The sequence below is a fragment of the Ustilaginoidea virens genome, chromosome 2 (assembly GCF_000687475.1).
Source record: "Ustilaginoidea virens chromosome 2, complete sequence".
Taxonomy (NCBI): Eukaryota; Fungi; Ascomycota; class Sordariomycetes; order Hypocreales; family Clavicipitaceae; genus Ustilaginoidea; species Ustilaginoidea virens.
The window spans coordinates 814,117-829,361 of NC_057317.1; the positions used below are offsets into that span (position 1 = coordinate 814,117).

General features: G+C 57.2%; 4 protein-coding genes across 4 annotated transcripts; 1 reads left to right on the top strand and 3 right to left on the bottom strand.

Moving 5' to 3' along the window:
- Window positions 1-839: 839 nt before the first annotated feature.
- UV8b_01997 (uncharacterized protein) lies at window positions 840-2,261 on the bottom strand (the record flags this gene model as incomplete). The annotated part of the gene is made up of 1 exon (XM_043139495.1): window positions 840-2,261. The coding sequence occupies one exon, from the start codon at window positions 2,259-2,261 to the stop codon at window positions 840-842; it is 1,422 nt and encodes a 473-aa protein (XP_042995429.1).
- A 1,596-nt stretch (window positions 2,262-3,857) lies between these two features.
- On the top strand, window positions 3,858-4,264 carry UV8b_01998 (uncharacterized protein; the record flags this gene model as incomplete). The annotated part of the gene is made up of 2 exons (XM_043139496.1): window positions 3,858-4,037; window positions 4,082-4,264. 2 exons carry the CDS (start codon window positions 3,858-3,860, stop codon window positions 4,262-4,264), a joined length of 363 nt encoding a protein of 120 aa, XP_042995430.1.
- Window positions 4,265-4,532: 268 nt separating this feature from the next.
- Window positions 4,533-6,835, bottom strand: UV8b_01999 (uncharacterized protein; the record flags this gene model as incomplete). The annotated part of the gene is made up of 2 exons (XM_043139497.1): window positions 4,533-6,418; window positions 6,673-6,835. The coding sequence occupies 2 exons, from the start codon at window positions 6,833-6,835 to the stop codon at window positions 4,533-4,535; spliced, it is 2,049 nt and encodes a 682-aa protein (XP_042995431.1).
- A 481-nt stretch (window positions 6,836-7,316) lies between these two features.
- Window positions 7,317-7,806, bottom strand: UV8b_02000 (uncharacterized protein; the record flags this gene model as incomplete). Its single annotated transcript, XM_043139498.1, has 2 exons — window positions 7,317-7,670; window positions 7,732-7,806. The coding sequence occupies 2 exons, from the start codon at window positions 7,804-7,806 to the stop codon at window positions 7,317-7,319; spliced, it is 429 nt and encodes a 142-aa protein (XP_042995432.1).
- Window positions 7,807-15,245: the final 7,439 nt, after the last annotated feature.

Here is a 15,245-nt window from a genome sequence, read left to right on the forward strand (position 1 = left end):
CGACTTTCCACTATTGCTTCATTGTAGTGTACATGCATGTATACGTATGTATATGTATGCATATTTACTTGTTTTCTGTGCGTGAGATTGAGCATCTTGTCATTGGGGCCAGCATCTACAACAGGCTAGTTTTCGACGGGGGACCAGGAAAGCTCGCGGTCAATGGCAGTCCCGCCGTCCACGGCCACGTCTACGCCGTTGCGACGGATCACCAGGGACCAGCAGCTCGGTGCTGATTCCCCCCCCCCCCGTTTTAATGGCTCGTGCGCCTTGCAGCCAGCAGTCTGGAACGCGGGACGGAAACTGGGGTCTTGGCTTGCCGGTCATGGGCACGCGGCAGGGCAGGCAGTCTCACTCGGCAGCATAGCATGGGGGTGGGTGACTTTTGCAAAACAGGGCAGCTTGATTAGTGGATAGGGCGGCTAGGCCACGGCGAGGACTTGGACAAGCGAGATGAACAGAGGGGCAAAAAGAAACGAAACGGGGACAAAGGGGGGGGCGGGGGAATCGGTTGAAGCCAGTGGTGCGGTATCTATCTAGTAACAAAGAGACAGAGAGGGACAAAGAGGAGAAGAAGAGACAAAGAAGAGAAGAAGAGACAAAGAGGAGAAGAAGAGACACAGAGACAAAGAAGAGACACAGACAAAGAAGAGTCAAAAAGACAAAGAGACAGAGTTTGAGACAAGCCGCGCGAGGCCCGTCTGGTCGTGTTTTGAACGCACATGCTTTGCCTGCGCTGGTGCACGTCGAGCCTGTCTCGCCATGCAAGCAGGCAGGCAGGCAGGCAGGCTGAGAGCCCACTGTCTTCGGGACATTTCCAGCTGCCGTCTCGTCCGCCGTCATATTCTGGGCGTGGTCCCCGGCACGTGCGTGTTGGTGCAGCCGGGCACGTAGGCCGCGCCGCGATGCACATCGCCCATGTCGGCCTCGTCCATCATATCGGTGAAGGAGGTGGCGCGGTTGTCCGCCGTCGTCGTCGTCGGGGCCGAGGGCCTGCCCGCCACGGTTCTCGGGTCGGCAAACACGTTGATGCGCTGGCTGCGCGGCGGCGGCGGCGGCTGCTCCCGGTCCGCGTCCACGTGGCGGGTGGACACGCGGCGCGAGCAGCTGCTCGACGACTTCAGGGCCCGGATGGGCGCCAGCTTGGCGCCGACGTGGCCGGTGCGGGCGTGGCGGTCGTCGTACGAGGTGATGGAGAAGGCGGAGCGGGCGGGCGACTGGCCCGACAGGTTGGGCGAGTCGAACGGGTTGGGGATGGAGATTCTCGGGTTGGGGGGCGTCTGCTCGACGCGCGGGGGGTGGCGCGAGAACCGGCCGGCCAGCGAGCGCGGCAGGATGGTGGAGCGCGACGAGCGCGACGAGCGCGACTTGCGGATGAAGTCTGTCCGGTAGGACGAGTTGGGGCTGGCGATGGGGGCGGAGATGATGTGGCCGTAGAGCGGGCGGGAGCCGCTGCCGCTGCCGCCGCCGCCGCCGGCGGACTGGCTGCGAGGGGCGTGCGGCTTCTCCGACGGCGCGGGGCCCTTGCGGCTGCGCGTGCAGACGAAGATGACGACGGCTAGCAGGAGCAGGGCGAGCACGCCTCCCACGGCGCCGCCGATGATGGACGTCCTTTGCGGCCCTGCAGACGCGCTGCCTGGTTCCTGGGTCGGTTCCGCGGGGGTGGCCGACGACGAAGACGAGGAGGGCTGGGTGCCCGTCCCGCTCGGTCCGTCTGTCGGCGAGGAAGACGCGGCCGACGTGGTCGAGCTCCCTGTCGACAAGCTTGAGGTTGTTGTCGTTGATGATGATGATGATGATGATGATGATGACGATGATGCTGCCGGGGCAGTCGCCGAGTATCCGTCTGGTTTCCTCGACTGGTCCTGGCTTTTGGTGCACAGCTTCCCGTCCCCGGAGCATGCGTACCCGAACGGACAGCAGAGGTTGCTGCTCGCGCAGGCGGGCAGCTTGGAGCTCAAGGCCAGCGTCTTGATGGGCGCCTGCGGGTTCGTCGCCGGGTCCTGCTCGGCCAGGTTGCAGGTGATGGGCAGGATGCCGTCGCACGAGCTGCCGTCCGGGCAGCACATGACGGTCGAGCCGCCTGCCAGCGGGATGCACCTGCTACCCGCGCTGCAGCAAAACACGTCGGGCAAGCCATGGCCGGCGCACGATTGCAGCCCGGCGGCGGCGCACTTGTCGGATCGGCTGAAGAAGGCTGGGGACGAGGAGACGGCGCCCGCGAGAAGCAGCAAGCGCAGAGGAGTGGGCAGCCCGTTCATGCTCGAGGTCGCGCGCGCGGGGAAGGGGGGGGGGGGGGGGGGGGGTTATCCTTCTTGTCCCGCAAGTTGGATGTGTGGATTTGGCGATGGTCGTTTTGCGCGTGTAGTCAGTCAGCAGTCAAGTGGGAAAAGGCCTGACAAGGCTACGGAAGGTCGACGTTTGAAGAAAGAGGCGAGATTGCACGTTGTGGGGCGTGCCGAGCAGATTCTGATAATGTCTTTTTTTCTTCTTCTTTCTTCCTTCTTTCTGTCTTGCCGTCTTGCTGTCTTTGTTTTCTCTTCGAATCTCCGGGGACGACTTGGCAAGTGAACAAAGTGGCGACTATACCCAAGTTGACTCGGTGTTTGCGGAGCGGAAAGATGGCGTCTGTGAATGCCGCGAGACGTTATCTGGCCAACGGACCGACGTGTGAATATGCTGGCCGGCCGGAAGAGGGTCACGAGTGCAGAGGAGAGCAAAGAACGACAAGCAAAAGGGAAGCTTGGGCTCTCCCCAAGACCTTGGACAAGCCCCGTCAAAAAAGTCCAGCTGCAGCTCGACCATGAACAAGAGCTTCAGGGAGCACCGCCCAACCGCTTGCCATCCCCGGAGGGGGGGGGGGGACAAGCAACGTCTCGCGGATGATTCTGGCCTTGATACCGCCCAGTCCGTCCGTGGGCACATTGCCGTCACTGCCCCCCCGACAGCACGCGCAGCCTGCAGGCCTCGACGGCTATTCACGACCCCAGCCATCATCAACCAGCCGGCATGCCTTTGGGTCGTGATGAAACTCGTCCACAAGCGCCGCAAGCAACGGGGCCTTTGCAGCGGCAAGGCGCGCGGCTCGAGGGCCGCTTCACAGGCCGGCAATGGTTGTTTCCGGCACCCGTCGAGGCGCTAACAAGGGTCGTGTGGAAGGACGAGAGCTTGCAGACAATGGCGAGGCAAGGGTGGAAATGATGGAAATGACTGGACAAAGGAGGTCCAGACTCCAGAGTTTTGTCCTGGGGGTTTGTGTCAGGCTTGGCCGCCGCGGCGAAGGCCTCTGCGCTGATTGGCCGGAGGAAGCGTTGTAGACGCCACCAGCGCGTCGTCGTTTACCTGTGGGCACTTGCTTGCTTTGCTAATCTTTGATAGGCACATGCATCATCAAATCGCGCGCAAAAAGTGCATGAGTGAGTGCATTGCATTGGTACCTATGTATGTACATACATACCTGCCGGCCACCCGTCCCGTTTAGCGCCCAAGTCTCCTATTGCGCGCGTCGAATGCAGCATGTACAGATGCAGCATATGCAGCATATGCAGAGCATGCCGACATACATAATATGCAGATATGCAGGAATGCAGGATATGCCATGATATCGATTGGGAGCGTGAGGAAAGCACTACGACCGCCTACCAGGCACGGAGTTGGTCGTCAGTTTCACGCTGCTTGACGGGGCACAGCTGACCTTTGTTCTTAAGTTGAACCACGTCTTTCTGTTCAAGAACAGAACACAAAGCAAAGACCAAGAACAGAAAGGGAAAAGGAAAAAAGGGGCAAAAAAAAAAAAAAAAAAAAAAAAAAAAAAAGTCGACTCCTCCCATTCCAGCTCGCATCGACTCACAAGTTCAATGCTTGCCCCCGCCCGGCCGGCTTCACTACGCTGGCTTTACATTGCTGCTCATCTTGCTCACCAGGTGGGAGTCGAGACGTGGGTATTTCCATTTCTTTCCTATCTACTCCGTACTACAGCCCCGGCCGTATCCCTCTTGGCCTGCCCTGTTCATGAAACCTCTGAAGCGATACAGGAGGTAAAAGCGAGTGTTTTCGGTCCCAGTAGTTTTGGTCCCAGTAGGAGCTGACAAGAAGCCCCCGGACCCAGACCGTCCCTGTAAAAGGTAGCTGCTGCGGAAGAATCACTCATAGCAGGCATTATCGTTGCTTCATCATCTCAGATCCTCATCCAGTCTCCGAAATTCCAAAATCCTCAAACCCCGAATCCGCAGACCCCCTGCGCTGCTACCCAAATTCCATGTAGAAGGGGGGGAAAGTTCCAAGTGTCCAAAACAAAGGCTTTCCTTGCTTCTCTCCACTGTCGCGTGAAGCCACGTGTTGATCCCGACAAGCCTTGCGGCTTTCCTCTATACCAAAATCCCATGCCAGTAGGGTATATATTGAAGAAAAAAAACATACCGGTCCCTTGAATCCAGGGCAGTCAAAAGAAGTTGAAAAAAAAAAAGGACGAGGAAAAAAAATTGTTGCCATCTGACAGCAACAACAACAACAAGGAGGTTAAAAGAGAGCACTCAAATCAGTAAAAAGTCCCAGCCCTTGGTTCGCATGACGTCCCGCCAACTGACATACGGATGCATGACATTCGATCCAGGCGTGGCCACCTGAGCGAGCTTGTCGGCAGACATCCACACTTCTCGCACCACAGTCACCATTCGGCCGAAAGCGCCAAACATGGCAGCGTCTCCCAGCTGGGCAACGCGGTCCTCAAAAAAGGCTCGGAAGCTGCTGCCGGGCAAGCTGACGGAGCCCCCGACAAGGTAGACCCAAACAAGACTGCGGTCATATCCGTGAGGCCCCGAAGGGATAAACTGGGCAACATTGACGAGCTTCTCCGCCAGGCCCTGCGGCGAGTGCTGGCTGGGGCTGAAGCCGGGGATGAGGCTGCACAGATAGATTCGGGCGGCGATGCGGAAAGCACCCGTGATGTTCTTGCACAGCTGCTTCGGCGACAAGGTGCCGTTGGCATTGTAGGGAATCCTAGGACCCGTGTCGCCCACCTCTGTGAGGGTGAGCTGCTCGCCCAGGGCGGAGACGTGTTGGCACAGGGTGAAGTCATCCATGCCGTCAGTCTTGAGGGAGTCGAGGCACGCAATCTCCGATATGAGATACATGACGCGGTCCTCGCAGCCCATGAGCTCGCGGAGACCCAGCTGCGAGTTGACCGGGGACAAGTGCTTCTCTCGGTACGTGTGCGCAAACGTGGGCGAGGTGCCATGCATGGTAGCTCCCAGGATATCGATCCAGCCCGTCAGCGTCATGTTGAACGGAGTCGGTCCGGCCTGACCAGCAGGGTCGGACACGACGCGAGGCAGGTCGAGTTTCTGAACGAGGCTGATGGCAGCTTGGAAATGCTGATGCCAGGCAATGTCCAGCAGACCATCGTCGAAGCAACCGACGATGCACTGGTAGAAGATGAGGGCCAGGGTGGCTTCCAGAATCTGCTGGTGGTTCTCGTCGCGTTTCAGCGACTCGCACAGGGAGAAGATGGTCTCATAGCGGTGCTTCATGATGTCCTGGTCAATCTCCTCGGCGGGCAGCTTGGCGTGCGTCTTGAGGTGCTGCGCCGCGATGCTGAGGCAGCAGTGGAGGTAGACGCTGTTGGACTGCAGGGCGGGGAGGATCAGGTCGGAACCAACCGAGCCGTGCTGGTTAGACTCGAGGATGGGGAAAATGATGGGGAGAACATATTGGATAAAGTGATCCAGCAAGCGCTGGTCGCTCTCCTCGAGCTCGATCCTCACTTGTCTCGAGCTGTTGTGGGGCCCATGCGCAAAGTCGAAGAAGTTGACATTGAGAGCTTCCTCAGCCAGCGACAGTCTCCTCTCCTCGTGCAGGCTCTCCACCCATCCGTTTTCGAACTGACCGCAGGGCAAAACGGTGCCCGGGGGTGGAGGTGTCTGATAGGTGCTGAAAGTGGCAACGTGAGACTCCCTGAGTGTGGGAACGTCATTGACGAACATTTGACGCTCCGTCTTGATGTCGACCTCGTAGGGCAAGTAGCCATTGAACATGAAGTCTGGGTCCAGATGAGGGTTGTACGGCCCGAGGTCCAGCACGTCGGGTGGACTGTTGAAATCAAAGCCTGCCGAGTAGTGCGAGTCAATCGAGGCAGACCTTGTGCGATCCACCGAGTTGGAATACGTGGCCGAGGTGAGCAGCGAGTGCGACAAGCTAGGAGGCGGGCTGACTGAGGTGTTGACCGAGGTCGAGGTCTTCTCCGTCATCTTCTTGCGCTTGATGATGCCCTTGATGTCCTCCTTGTGTTTTCTCCTCGCATCATTGTTGCTCCACCAGACGGGTCTCTTGTATTCACATTGGAGGCCAAGGTGCTTGCAGGCGGTGCACATGGGAGTTCCCTCATCGCACTTTTTCCGCCTTAACCTGCAGGTGTAGCAGCCTAGAGAGAATGGACGGGTTAGTGACGACGTGGGAAATAGAATCCGGACTTGGGTCAAGAACAGTGGCCACCGAGACAGAGTTTTGGAGGGCAAGCTCAAAACGCCACCTCCTCCGTTCCTTCCTTCGTTCCTTCCTTCCCGCTTCAAGCCTCAAGCCAGTGTAAGTGGAAGTGGTAAGTGGGAAGGAGACGGGCAAGTGGGGAAGGAGCGGTACGGTGCGGGATGCAAGTCAAAGTCAGCTGGGCGGCCTCACCTGTTCTTGACCTGCGATGCATCTGCGTCTTCTTTTTCGAGACTCCATTGCTTGATTTTGAAGCCAATTTGGCCTTTGGAAGTTGGGCCGCGGCCATTTTCGCAACGCTTTGAATTACCACTCGCTTTGAGCAGTTGCGGTGATCGGGGGGTGAGGATGGCATTTGTATGGGTGAAGCTCGGGGTATGTCAAGAAAAGCTGCTACCAGTTCACGACGGGCTGTTATGGGGTGTGAGCAGGCCGGGGGGGGGCGTGTTCGTGGAGCCAGAGCAGCACCCTGACCACGGTGAACGGTTTTGGGGGGGGGGGTGGCAAGGGGTGTGCAGACTGTGTGAATCGCACCGTCGGGCCGGAGAGCGGATGGACACAAACAAACAGCAGAGCAGACCGCAGACACAGCAAAAAGCCAAGCCCGTCCTGTGCGGTGTCTTGTTCAAGGCCCAGGGGTCCCCCAGAAGTCGGTCGTCGAAAGAGCGGAGTCGCTAGCTTTGCGGGTGCTCTAATTTTTTTTTTTTTGCCTTCCTCCTCGGGGGCTGGGCTGGGCTGGACTGGACCGGACTGGACTGGGCGAAATTATCTAATTTCTCTGTATCTGCCAGAGCTCGATTTATAAATAGTCAACAAGTTGCATCCGACCTGTCGAATCAGCAACCGGAATCGTGCTCGCGGGCTCTTGCTTGCGTCGCGTCGTCCTGGGTGTAGAATACGTGGGATGCGTAAAAAGCGCTGAAGTGAATGAGAAAAGCCTGGACGGGGAAAGAATCCCTGTCCTCGAAGTGAATGACTGTTTTGGAAAAGCCCAGCTTTTCGCCTTGACCAAGGAGTGGGGGAAACTGCGAGAGAGGGAAATGATAAAATGGAAGAAGATGCAGCGCAGGATGGCCCGACCAGGGGATCCAGAGAGCAAAATAGAGAAGAAGAAAAAAAAGGATCAAGATGGAAAAGAAAGAAAAAGAAAAGCCCCTTTGCCGGCGACACTTGGAACTTGTCTTGGCCGTCTACGGGGGGGGAGAAGGAAAAACGACGGGATCCAGACGGGCTGACGGACGGGCCATGGACTATTATATCGCGGGGTCGGCATCCAGCATTCTCGCCGCCAGCTGCTCCGGAGACGTGGGCATCTATTCTGTTCATGGCGACGGATGGCGACGGATGGAGGAGGAGCGCATTCTGGAGCAAATCACGGCCCAGTTTCTATTTTTGAACCAAGCACTAATGAGTCTGGCGGGCAGGTCACTTCATCGCAACGGCAGCGGGGGCTTTGGCCTGCGCTTAGAGAAGCCAATGAGAGCGGGCGCAAACCTGGCAGGATCCTCTGAGCTGCTCTGCTCACCCGCAACCAGCGGCACGGCCTAGCTGGCACCTGGCGGGCAGGTGGCGGGCAGGTGCCGGTTCCAAGCACGCACCGAGCATGACTGGAATGTACTCGCCAGGCCGCAGGGAGGTACGGAGCACGTACGGAGCACGTACGTACGGAGCACTGCAGAAAGAAAAGAAAAAGCCAAAACATCGACGCAACAACACAACACGCCAGGCAAGCTTGCCTTTGGTCCCTGTGCATGCAGACGTGCAGTGCAGCTGCCACCGTCAGGCTCGTGCTCGCCCACCTGCAGATACTGTGCATAACCGGTATGCGACTTGTTGCGTACATGTACCTACATAGGTAGGTGGCACAGAATCCAGAGCGTCGAGGACGGAGGATCGAGCCCGGAGCTGTTGAGGTTTAGGCACTTGGCATTCCGTAGCTAGCTTAGGCACCTTGTCGAGTGCTTCACTGCAGCCGGGGCTGACAGGGTCCAGGAACTCTGACCAGCAGTCCTTCTGTCCAAGCTTGAAAAAGAGCTTACTATACCGTCAGCGCCGACCGCCGACACGTTTGCGGTGCTTTGTCGTCTTCTGACATCCCCGCCGTTTCTTCGTCGTTTCCTTCCCTTTCTTCTCTCCGCTCCGCCTCATCCATCAAGCTGCCTGGCATACCTATTGCCGACTGGCTGCCCCCTCCTTGTCAACTTGCCTCGTGATCCTTTTTCAACCTGTCCACGTCAAGCCTTGCTATTGCCGACCGATCAGCATGTATCCTCAACCTGAGCCTGCCCAACCTCCCCTTCTCTCAGCGTGCATCCTCCCCAGGTCGGTCAGCGTAGTTACTCCGTGTACTCCGTGTACGGAGCACGCAGTGCTATTGTGCAAGCTCGAGGACGTCGGCCCGCGGATCGGCACCCAGAGTCTGAGCTGCAGCAGAGCATCGCCAACGCAGCGACAACGTAGCATGTCTCAGCGTCAGCACCGTACTCCGTAGTTGTCACTTTTTACCCAGGCCCGAGTCGTCTGGCCTTGTTCACATTAGCCGTGCCTTGGGTAGCGACATTTCTTCCGGCATGAAAGCCCTTTTTTTTTTTTTTTTTTTTTACACTCCATAAAACATTCCAAGGAGCAGCGCGGCATCTTTCCACCACCGGATTTTGCACATCGCATATCGGGCATCACCAGGACAAAAACCGGGCAGGGACGGATAGCTTCGAGTCCCAAGTGCGCAGTACGCATCGTTTTCACCCCGTTGCATCGCTTTTGCTACGTTGATCAAAAAGCATGAATGGGCAGGCAGCCAGGAGCCAAATGTCTCGGGCAACAGCAACATGACGAGCTACCGACATGGATGAATTGCATGAGAGCAAAGGATAAAAGACGCTCCAGGCGGGCCCGGCTGGAGGAAGAGAAGGCCAAACCCCCATAGTCAACAACATTTTCAAAGGTGGTCGGCGAAGCATTACACATGGCCGGCCGTCCAAAAGCACTGTCATCTTGTCATCTCTCTCTCCCATCTGTGTGCGCGCGGGTGTATTGTACAGTGCATCCGTGCCCCCCATCGTAGATCGCTGCCAACCATCCGTCGCCCGGGGGTTGGGGTGCGCGTGTATTAGCGTTCTCTTTTTTTATTTTTTTTTCTAGTTTTATTTTTATTTTTTTTCTTTCTGTGTCAAGATGCCCTGCGCGGACGTTGATTCGACAGTTGCAAGTGATGAGCTGTTTGGTCAGTGCAGAAACGGGCAGGGGCCGCGGGACCAACCGATAGTAGCGCCTGCAGCTAGCAGGGGTGTGAGCCTAGCCGGTAGCCAGCCAACGATCGAGATTGGCTGTGCCGCCGGCGGCGCTAGCAGGGGTATCCCGTCGGCAGCACCCAATGACGTTGATGTGTTGATGTGACGGTGCTACCCCATGCTGTGCTGCAGTATTAGCGGGCAATCTTCTCCACCTTGTCGCCCTTGCACCTCAAGGTTGCCTGCAGATGTGACTAAATTTTCACGATGCGCTGTTACCGCGGTTTGGGAGGGGGAGCCCAGGCTCTGCCTCCCTCCTCCCTCCCCTCCCTCTCCCTCTCCCTCTCTCGTTGTCTCCTCCCCCACTCTCCCAGTTGTCAGGTTGGAGAAGCAGAGGGGACCGTGCTGCAGAGATGGGGAGACGGGTTCTATACCTCTAGGAAAACCTTGGTTCGAGGTCACGGGCCCAGTGTTGGCTCGCCGCGGTAATCCCTCGAAAAAAAAAAAAAAAAAAAAAAAGGTCGCACGTATAAGGGAGACGCCGTGCTCCTCATTGCTGCTGAGAGGTCCGCCATCATTGCGCTACTGCCGGCCTCGTGTCGTCGGGACGGTCAACGGGAGACAACTCTGCACAGCTGCGATCGGTGCCTGCAACGGACTGCCACGGAGTGCGGATAAAGAGTGGCATAAGAACGCCCACGCTCGGATGCAGCCAACGTTGCTCCGCACTTTTGCCAAAAACCTTTAGTAATCCTGCACACCTCTTGTCTCGGCCCTTTCTCGCCAGCCCGACCGCGCAGTGGGTGGTTGCTTCGATGCCAGGGCGCGTATCGAAACACAACCTTCTTCTGCAAGACTTGCGCCCCCGCAGATGTGAGAGATTTCAGAAAAAAGGTCTCGCCTGGAAGTGACCCCAACCCCTCTTGGGTCGCTCGAGTTGGGCTAAATTTGAAGTTGCAGCACTTGTTGCTCGCCCTTTTAACCGGCGCTTATAGGGGGGGAGGGTGGCTGGCCTGGTCCATCTTGATAGAGCGCCAACGCGAGCAGGTCCCATGCTCCCTACTTCCTACTTGTTTTGGATTAGCCCGGATTTCGGCCTAGTTGCTCGACGGTTGACCCAGGTTATTTTTTTTCTGAATGCCTGCGGAGCATGTTCCTGAGTATCGCAGCAGATGCATCTCCTAGCGACGACTCGGCAGGTCAGTATTCCATAACAAGGGACCAGTTCATGGCGGAACCAGTTCATGGCGGAACGCTACTACTCCAAGTCTGCCACGAGCCTTTTTAGGGTAAACGAAATTAAAGACGAGCAGAAAGAGGAAGAAAGTATCCTGGGTGACCACTGTGACCGGAGGGATACTAGAGTATGGAGGGGGGGAACTTGACTCTTACGGAACACCCTGCATCGTGACTGCTTATCTGGATGGCGGTGCGATATAAAGCGCGACAGTTCGTTCGTTCACTTGCCACCAATGGATTCATGCCATCTTGGTCAGCCAGACACAGTTCCGTGCCGTTGCAGCTCGTGGCACGCTCATTGGATAATCGCTAGATGGGCTTCAAGTCATGACATGACCATGCCAAAGGGCGGAGAAAAATACCATGGCTTATTTCTGCATTTCTCTCGATGAATCCGCCGTCCTCAAACCACCTCCGTCGCTGCGCGACACGCCATGCTTACCCCCCCTCCCACCCTTCAAGAGCCGGGCTCTACCGGCGTCGACGCCACCATTATGGTGACAACTGCTGGGCTGATGTGGCTGTATCCAATGATTGGATGCCGCCGTCCGTGACGATGTAGTGCTTTGATGCAAGCTGCAGCGCAATTTCTACGCCTCTTGCTCGTAGCTTCGGCTACTTTACGCGGTAATTTGGCCATAGTACTCCGCAGCCCGCACGCTTGCCGATTTACGGCAATGTTCATCATCCAGCAGCCGAAAGACTGCAGTATCCCGACCCGTCGTCCAAGCCAAGCCGAGACGAAGACGACGGGCCATGACCCTTTGAGCATCATTTCCATACCTACTCGTTCTTACCTAGTCCGTACGGAGTAGGCAGACAAAGGCCCCTGCCGGCTACGCTACACCGGGAACCTCGGCCCATTGACAGTCGAATCACTCCCTCCGTACGGGATTAGGTGATTCCCTGATTGCTGATGCCGTAGTAGGTGACCAGCACGCCTCGCCTCGTCTGCTTGGCTCGTTCAAGTACGAAGGGTTTTTGGACACAGACGCCCCCGGCAGTCGTCAATTGCAATCTCGATGTTGCCCAATGGCCAGCCAAGAGAAGGGTTGTCGAGCGTTATTGGGCCAGAGGCAAATTACAAGGTTCCCAAACTCCCTACTCCGTACTTTAGGGCCTAATGGATCCGGCCTGGTTAGCCCAGCCCAGCCGAGAGGTCTGCCCCAACGTTGCCGATAGCCATGTTTGACCTGTTTGACCCACGGATTGGCTGGCGGCTGGCGGTGATGAGCTTGGGGTTGGGTGGAGGTTGCATGCTCCGTACTCCGTACTCCGTACTTGTCGAACGGGTTCCCCAAGTTTGCGCCGGGCAGCGCGGCACTCTCCATCGCACTGTGCGCGCTCGTCGGGTCTGTCTTGTCTGCCTGCCTGCCTGCCTGCCTGCCTGCCTGCCTGCCTGCCTGCCTGCCTGCCTGTCTGTCTGTCTTGTTTGGCCTGTCTGTCTCGGACCAGCTCCAAAGCCGCAGCAGCAGCACACCCCCATCCATCGATCGACTTGGACTAGCAGGGCAACGGCGCCGGCCCCAAGCAATTGTAATCGGCTCTGGTTACTAATCTTGCCAAGAACGTGTTGGCTGCGTCGGCTTCGGGTGCACCCAGGCCTGGGAAAGCGCTGTCAAAGAATGGAGACGGACATGTCTCGCGACCTGCGCGAGGATGGATGGATTCCTGCAAGGCGCACGGGAAGGTTGGAGGCGGGCAGGCGGGCAGGCGGGCAGGCGGGCAGGCGGGCAGGCGGCAGGCGGGAGGCGGGAGGCGCAAGGAAGGTGCAGACTGCAGAGGGGGCATTGACGTCAATTAGAACCGAAACTTTGAAGTGGCAGTGAGTTGCAGGCTGGGGCGAGGCAACGCACCACCGCGCCTTCCAAGTCGGTGTGATGTGGCTAAAATGCCCTGCCATACGCGCATGCATACCTTAGGTACCTACATGCTTGGGTGCTCCAATGGCCACATACGAGTACAGCATGTAGGTGCAAGGTACCTTGAGTACCTTAGGTAGGTACTCCGCACTGCGCAGGAGGGATCAAGTAACCATTCATCCATTGCCCCGGATCCAGCCTCACCCCCCTCTCCTCGGTCCGGACACGTACAACTGCATGCTGATGACGGACGGCCTTGCTGCATGGACAAGCAAGCGTGTCGTCTCGACCCATGCCTCGTGGCGGTCCAGTCCATCGCAAGCAAGACAGACATGGTATGTACCGAGTGCTTTCCGCATCTTGTTGAGTTAGGTACCTGCCGGGTACGTGGCCCAGTCAGGTCGTTGGCGACCGCAGAATGTTGTCGCGGGAGGCTGGACCTTTAATTCCACCCATGACCAACCAGCCTACGGTTTCTTTTCAAGTCGTGGCTTTTTCAGTCAGTCCTTGCTCCTCATATACCGGTGTGATATAAACATATATATATATATTACAATATATGCGTGCAGATCTCTTGCACTATAGTATGCGCTTCGGGTGCAGGTACATACATGTACACTCCTGGTGTGGTAAAGGCGGGGCGGGGCGGCTTCGGGTTCAACTACGGATCCGCACGGAGCCCTCCGTACGCCCATGCTTGCTCCACTCTTTCCCGTGGCCAGTGGTCAGCACCGAGAATCCCTGGCAGGATCCTGGCATTCACGGCTGCAACCAAAACACAGACTGACCGCCTTTCGGCCGAAGACATACGCATGTGTACTCCGTGATTCGCCATGCATCTGTCTGCACGTAGCTCCGAGCCTGTATCGGGCCACCATCCCATCCCGTCCAACAGGTTGGCAAAGCCGCTACGAGTCGACGGCCTCCAAAAAGGCAACCTACGCGTCCTTCTCGTGGTCTCATGTCCAAAATAGCTCTTTTTTTGACCAGAAAAAAAGAGAAAAAGAGAAAGGGAAAGAAAAGGAAAAGGAAAAAAAGTAGAGTTATTTCTATGCTTTGTTCCACTGCTATGCTGTCACGTATGACCGACCAGACGGAAATCTGTACGCACCACCCGGTACGGAGTACAGCCGTTCGGCTTCCCGCTTGTAGAAGATTTGCAGAAAGGTGCGGTGCAGCGGTGCAGGTTAGGTGCGGGTATGTAGCACTTGTGCGGGTTGTGGGACGACCAAGGACATTGATCACTTGGCTGGCTGGTCCGGGTCCGTGAGGGGTTTGGTGGAGCCTGTCCACAACAGGTGTTGACCGAATTCTGTGTACATGTGCACACGCAGCCGGAAGCAGACTTGGTGACGCAGATATATGAGAAGCGTCAGTTGGTAGGGGCAGTTGGTATGGCGCATGTATGGTTTTTTGTTTCTTGATGGGGGGGGAAAGAAAACAAAAAAAAAAAAAAAAAAAAAGAGAAGAGGAAGGGGGATAGGTGCAGAGCTGCAGAACATCGTTGCCGCGGGAGCAGCCGGTGGTTGATGGTTGATGGCCTCTGCGGCAAATGACATCAGTTCTCCGAGGACCTTTAGAAGCCCCACACCGGCCGGCCGGGTTAGGGTTGGTCTTGCGAACCGGCCAATCAGAGTGTGATTAACCGTGGGTTCCTCCTCTCTTTTCCAGAGCATCCCATTGACACTGCAAATGGCAAAGCGGAAAGAAAAAAAAACAAGAAGAAGAACAAGAAGAAGAGGGAAACTCCCGATGACAGGCTGAGACCTTGATGACTCGGGAACCTCATTGCCATGGCGCTGTGAGCCGCGTGGCGTAAGCGGTTCCGGTCTTGGGTTCACGTCCGCCAAAGGGAAAAGAACGGGCAGAGGGAATTGACCGACTCTGTGGTTGGAGAGTGAGTTATTTTAAGCGACATGGGATACCGAGTCCACCAGCCCGCTGCACGGCATAAGCTGCCAAGCTAAAAGGTGCTGGCAGCATCACCGCACGTCTGAACCGGGTGAGCGCTCGAGCACTGGGCGCCCCCACATGCCGCCGAGCGCCGGCCAAGCCTGGGTAAGACTCTGGGTCCCCCGGGGCGATGGAAAGTTTCAATGTTCCCTCTCGGGCCAGCAACGATGCATAAAGAGCAGGCAGGGGTGGGCCGAGGCCAGGCCCCCTGTCCATGCGTGCAGTGCTGCACGTCCAGACTTTAAATGTAGAACTTGTTCTCCGGTCCGCAATCCGAAGGTGGAGCTGGCTGGGTGCTCCGACGAGCTCACGGGCGGGTGGTTGGGACTGGCTCTGATACCCAAGGTACCAGACATATATGGAGGTCGGTCGGTAGGCACCTGGTGGGTTGGGTGGCCGGCCATGCTGGCGGCGTTGGGCTTTGGCGGAGGCTTTGGCGATTGACGCCGGCTTGAAAAGAACCAAAAGTTGACACGTACGC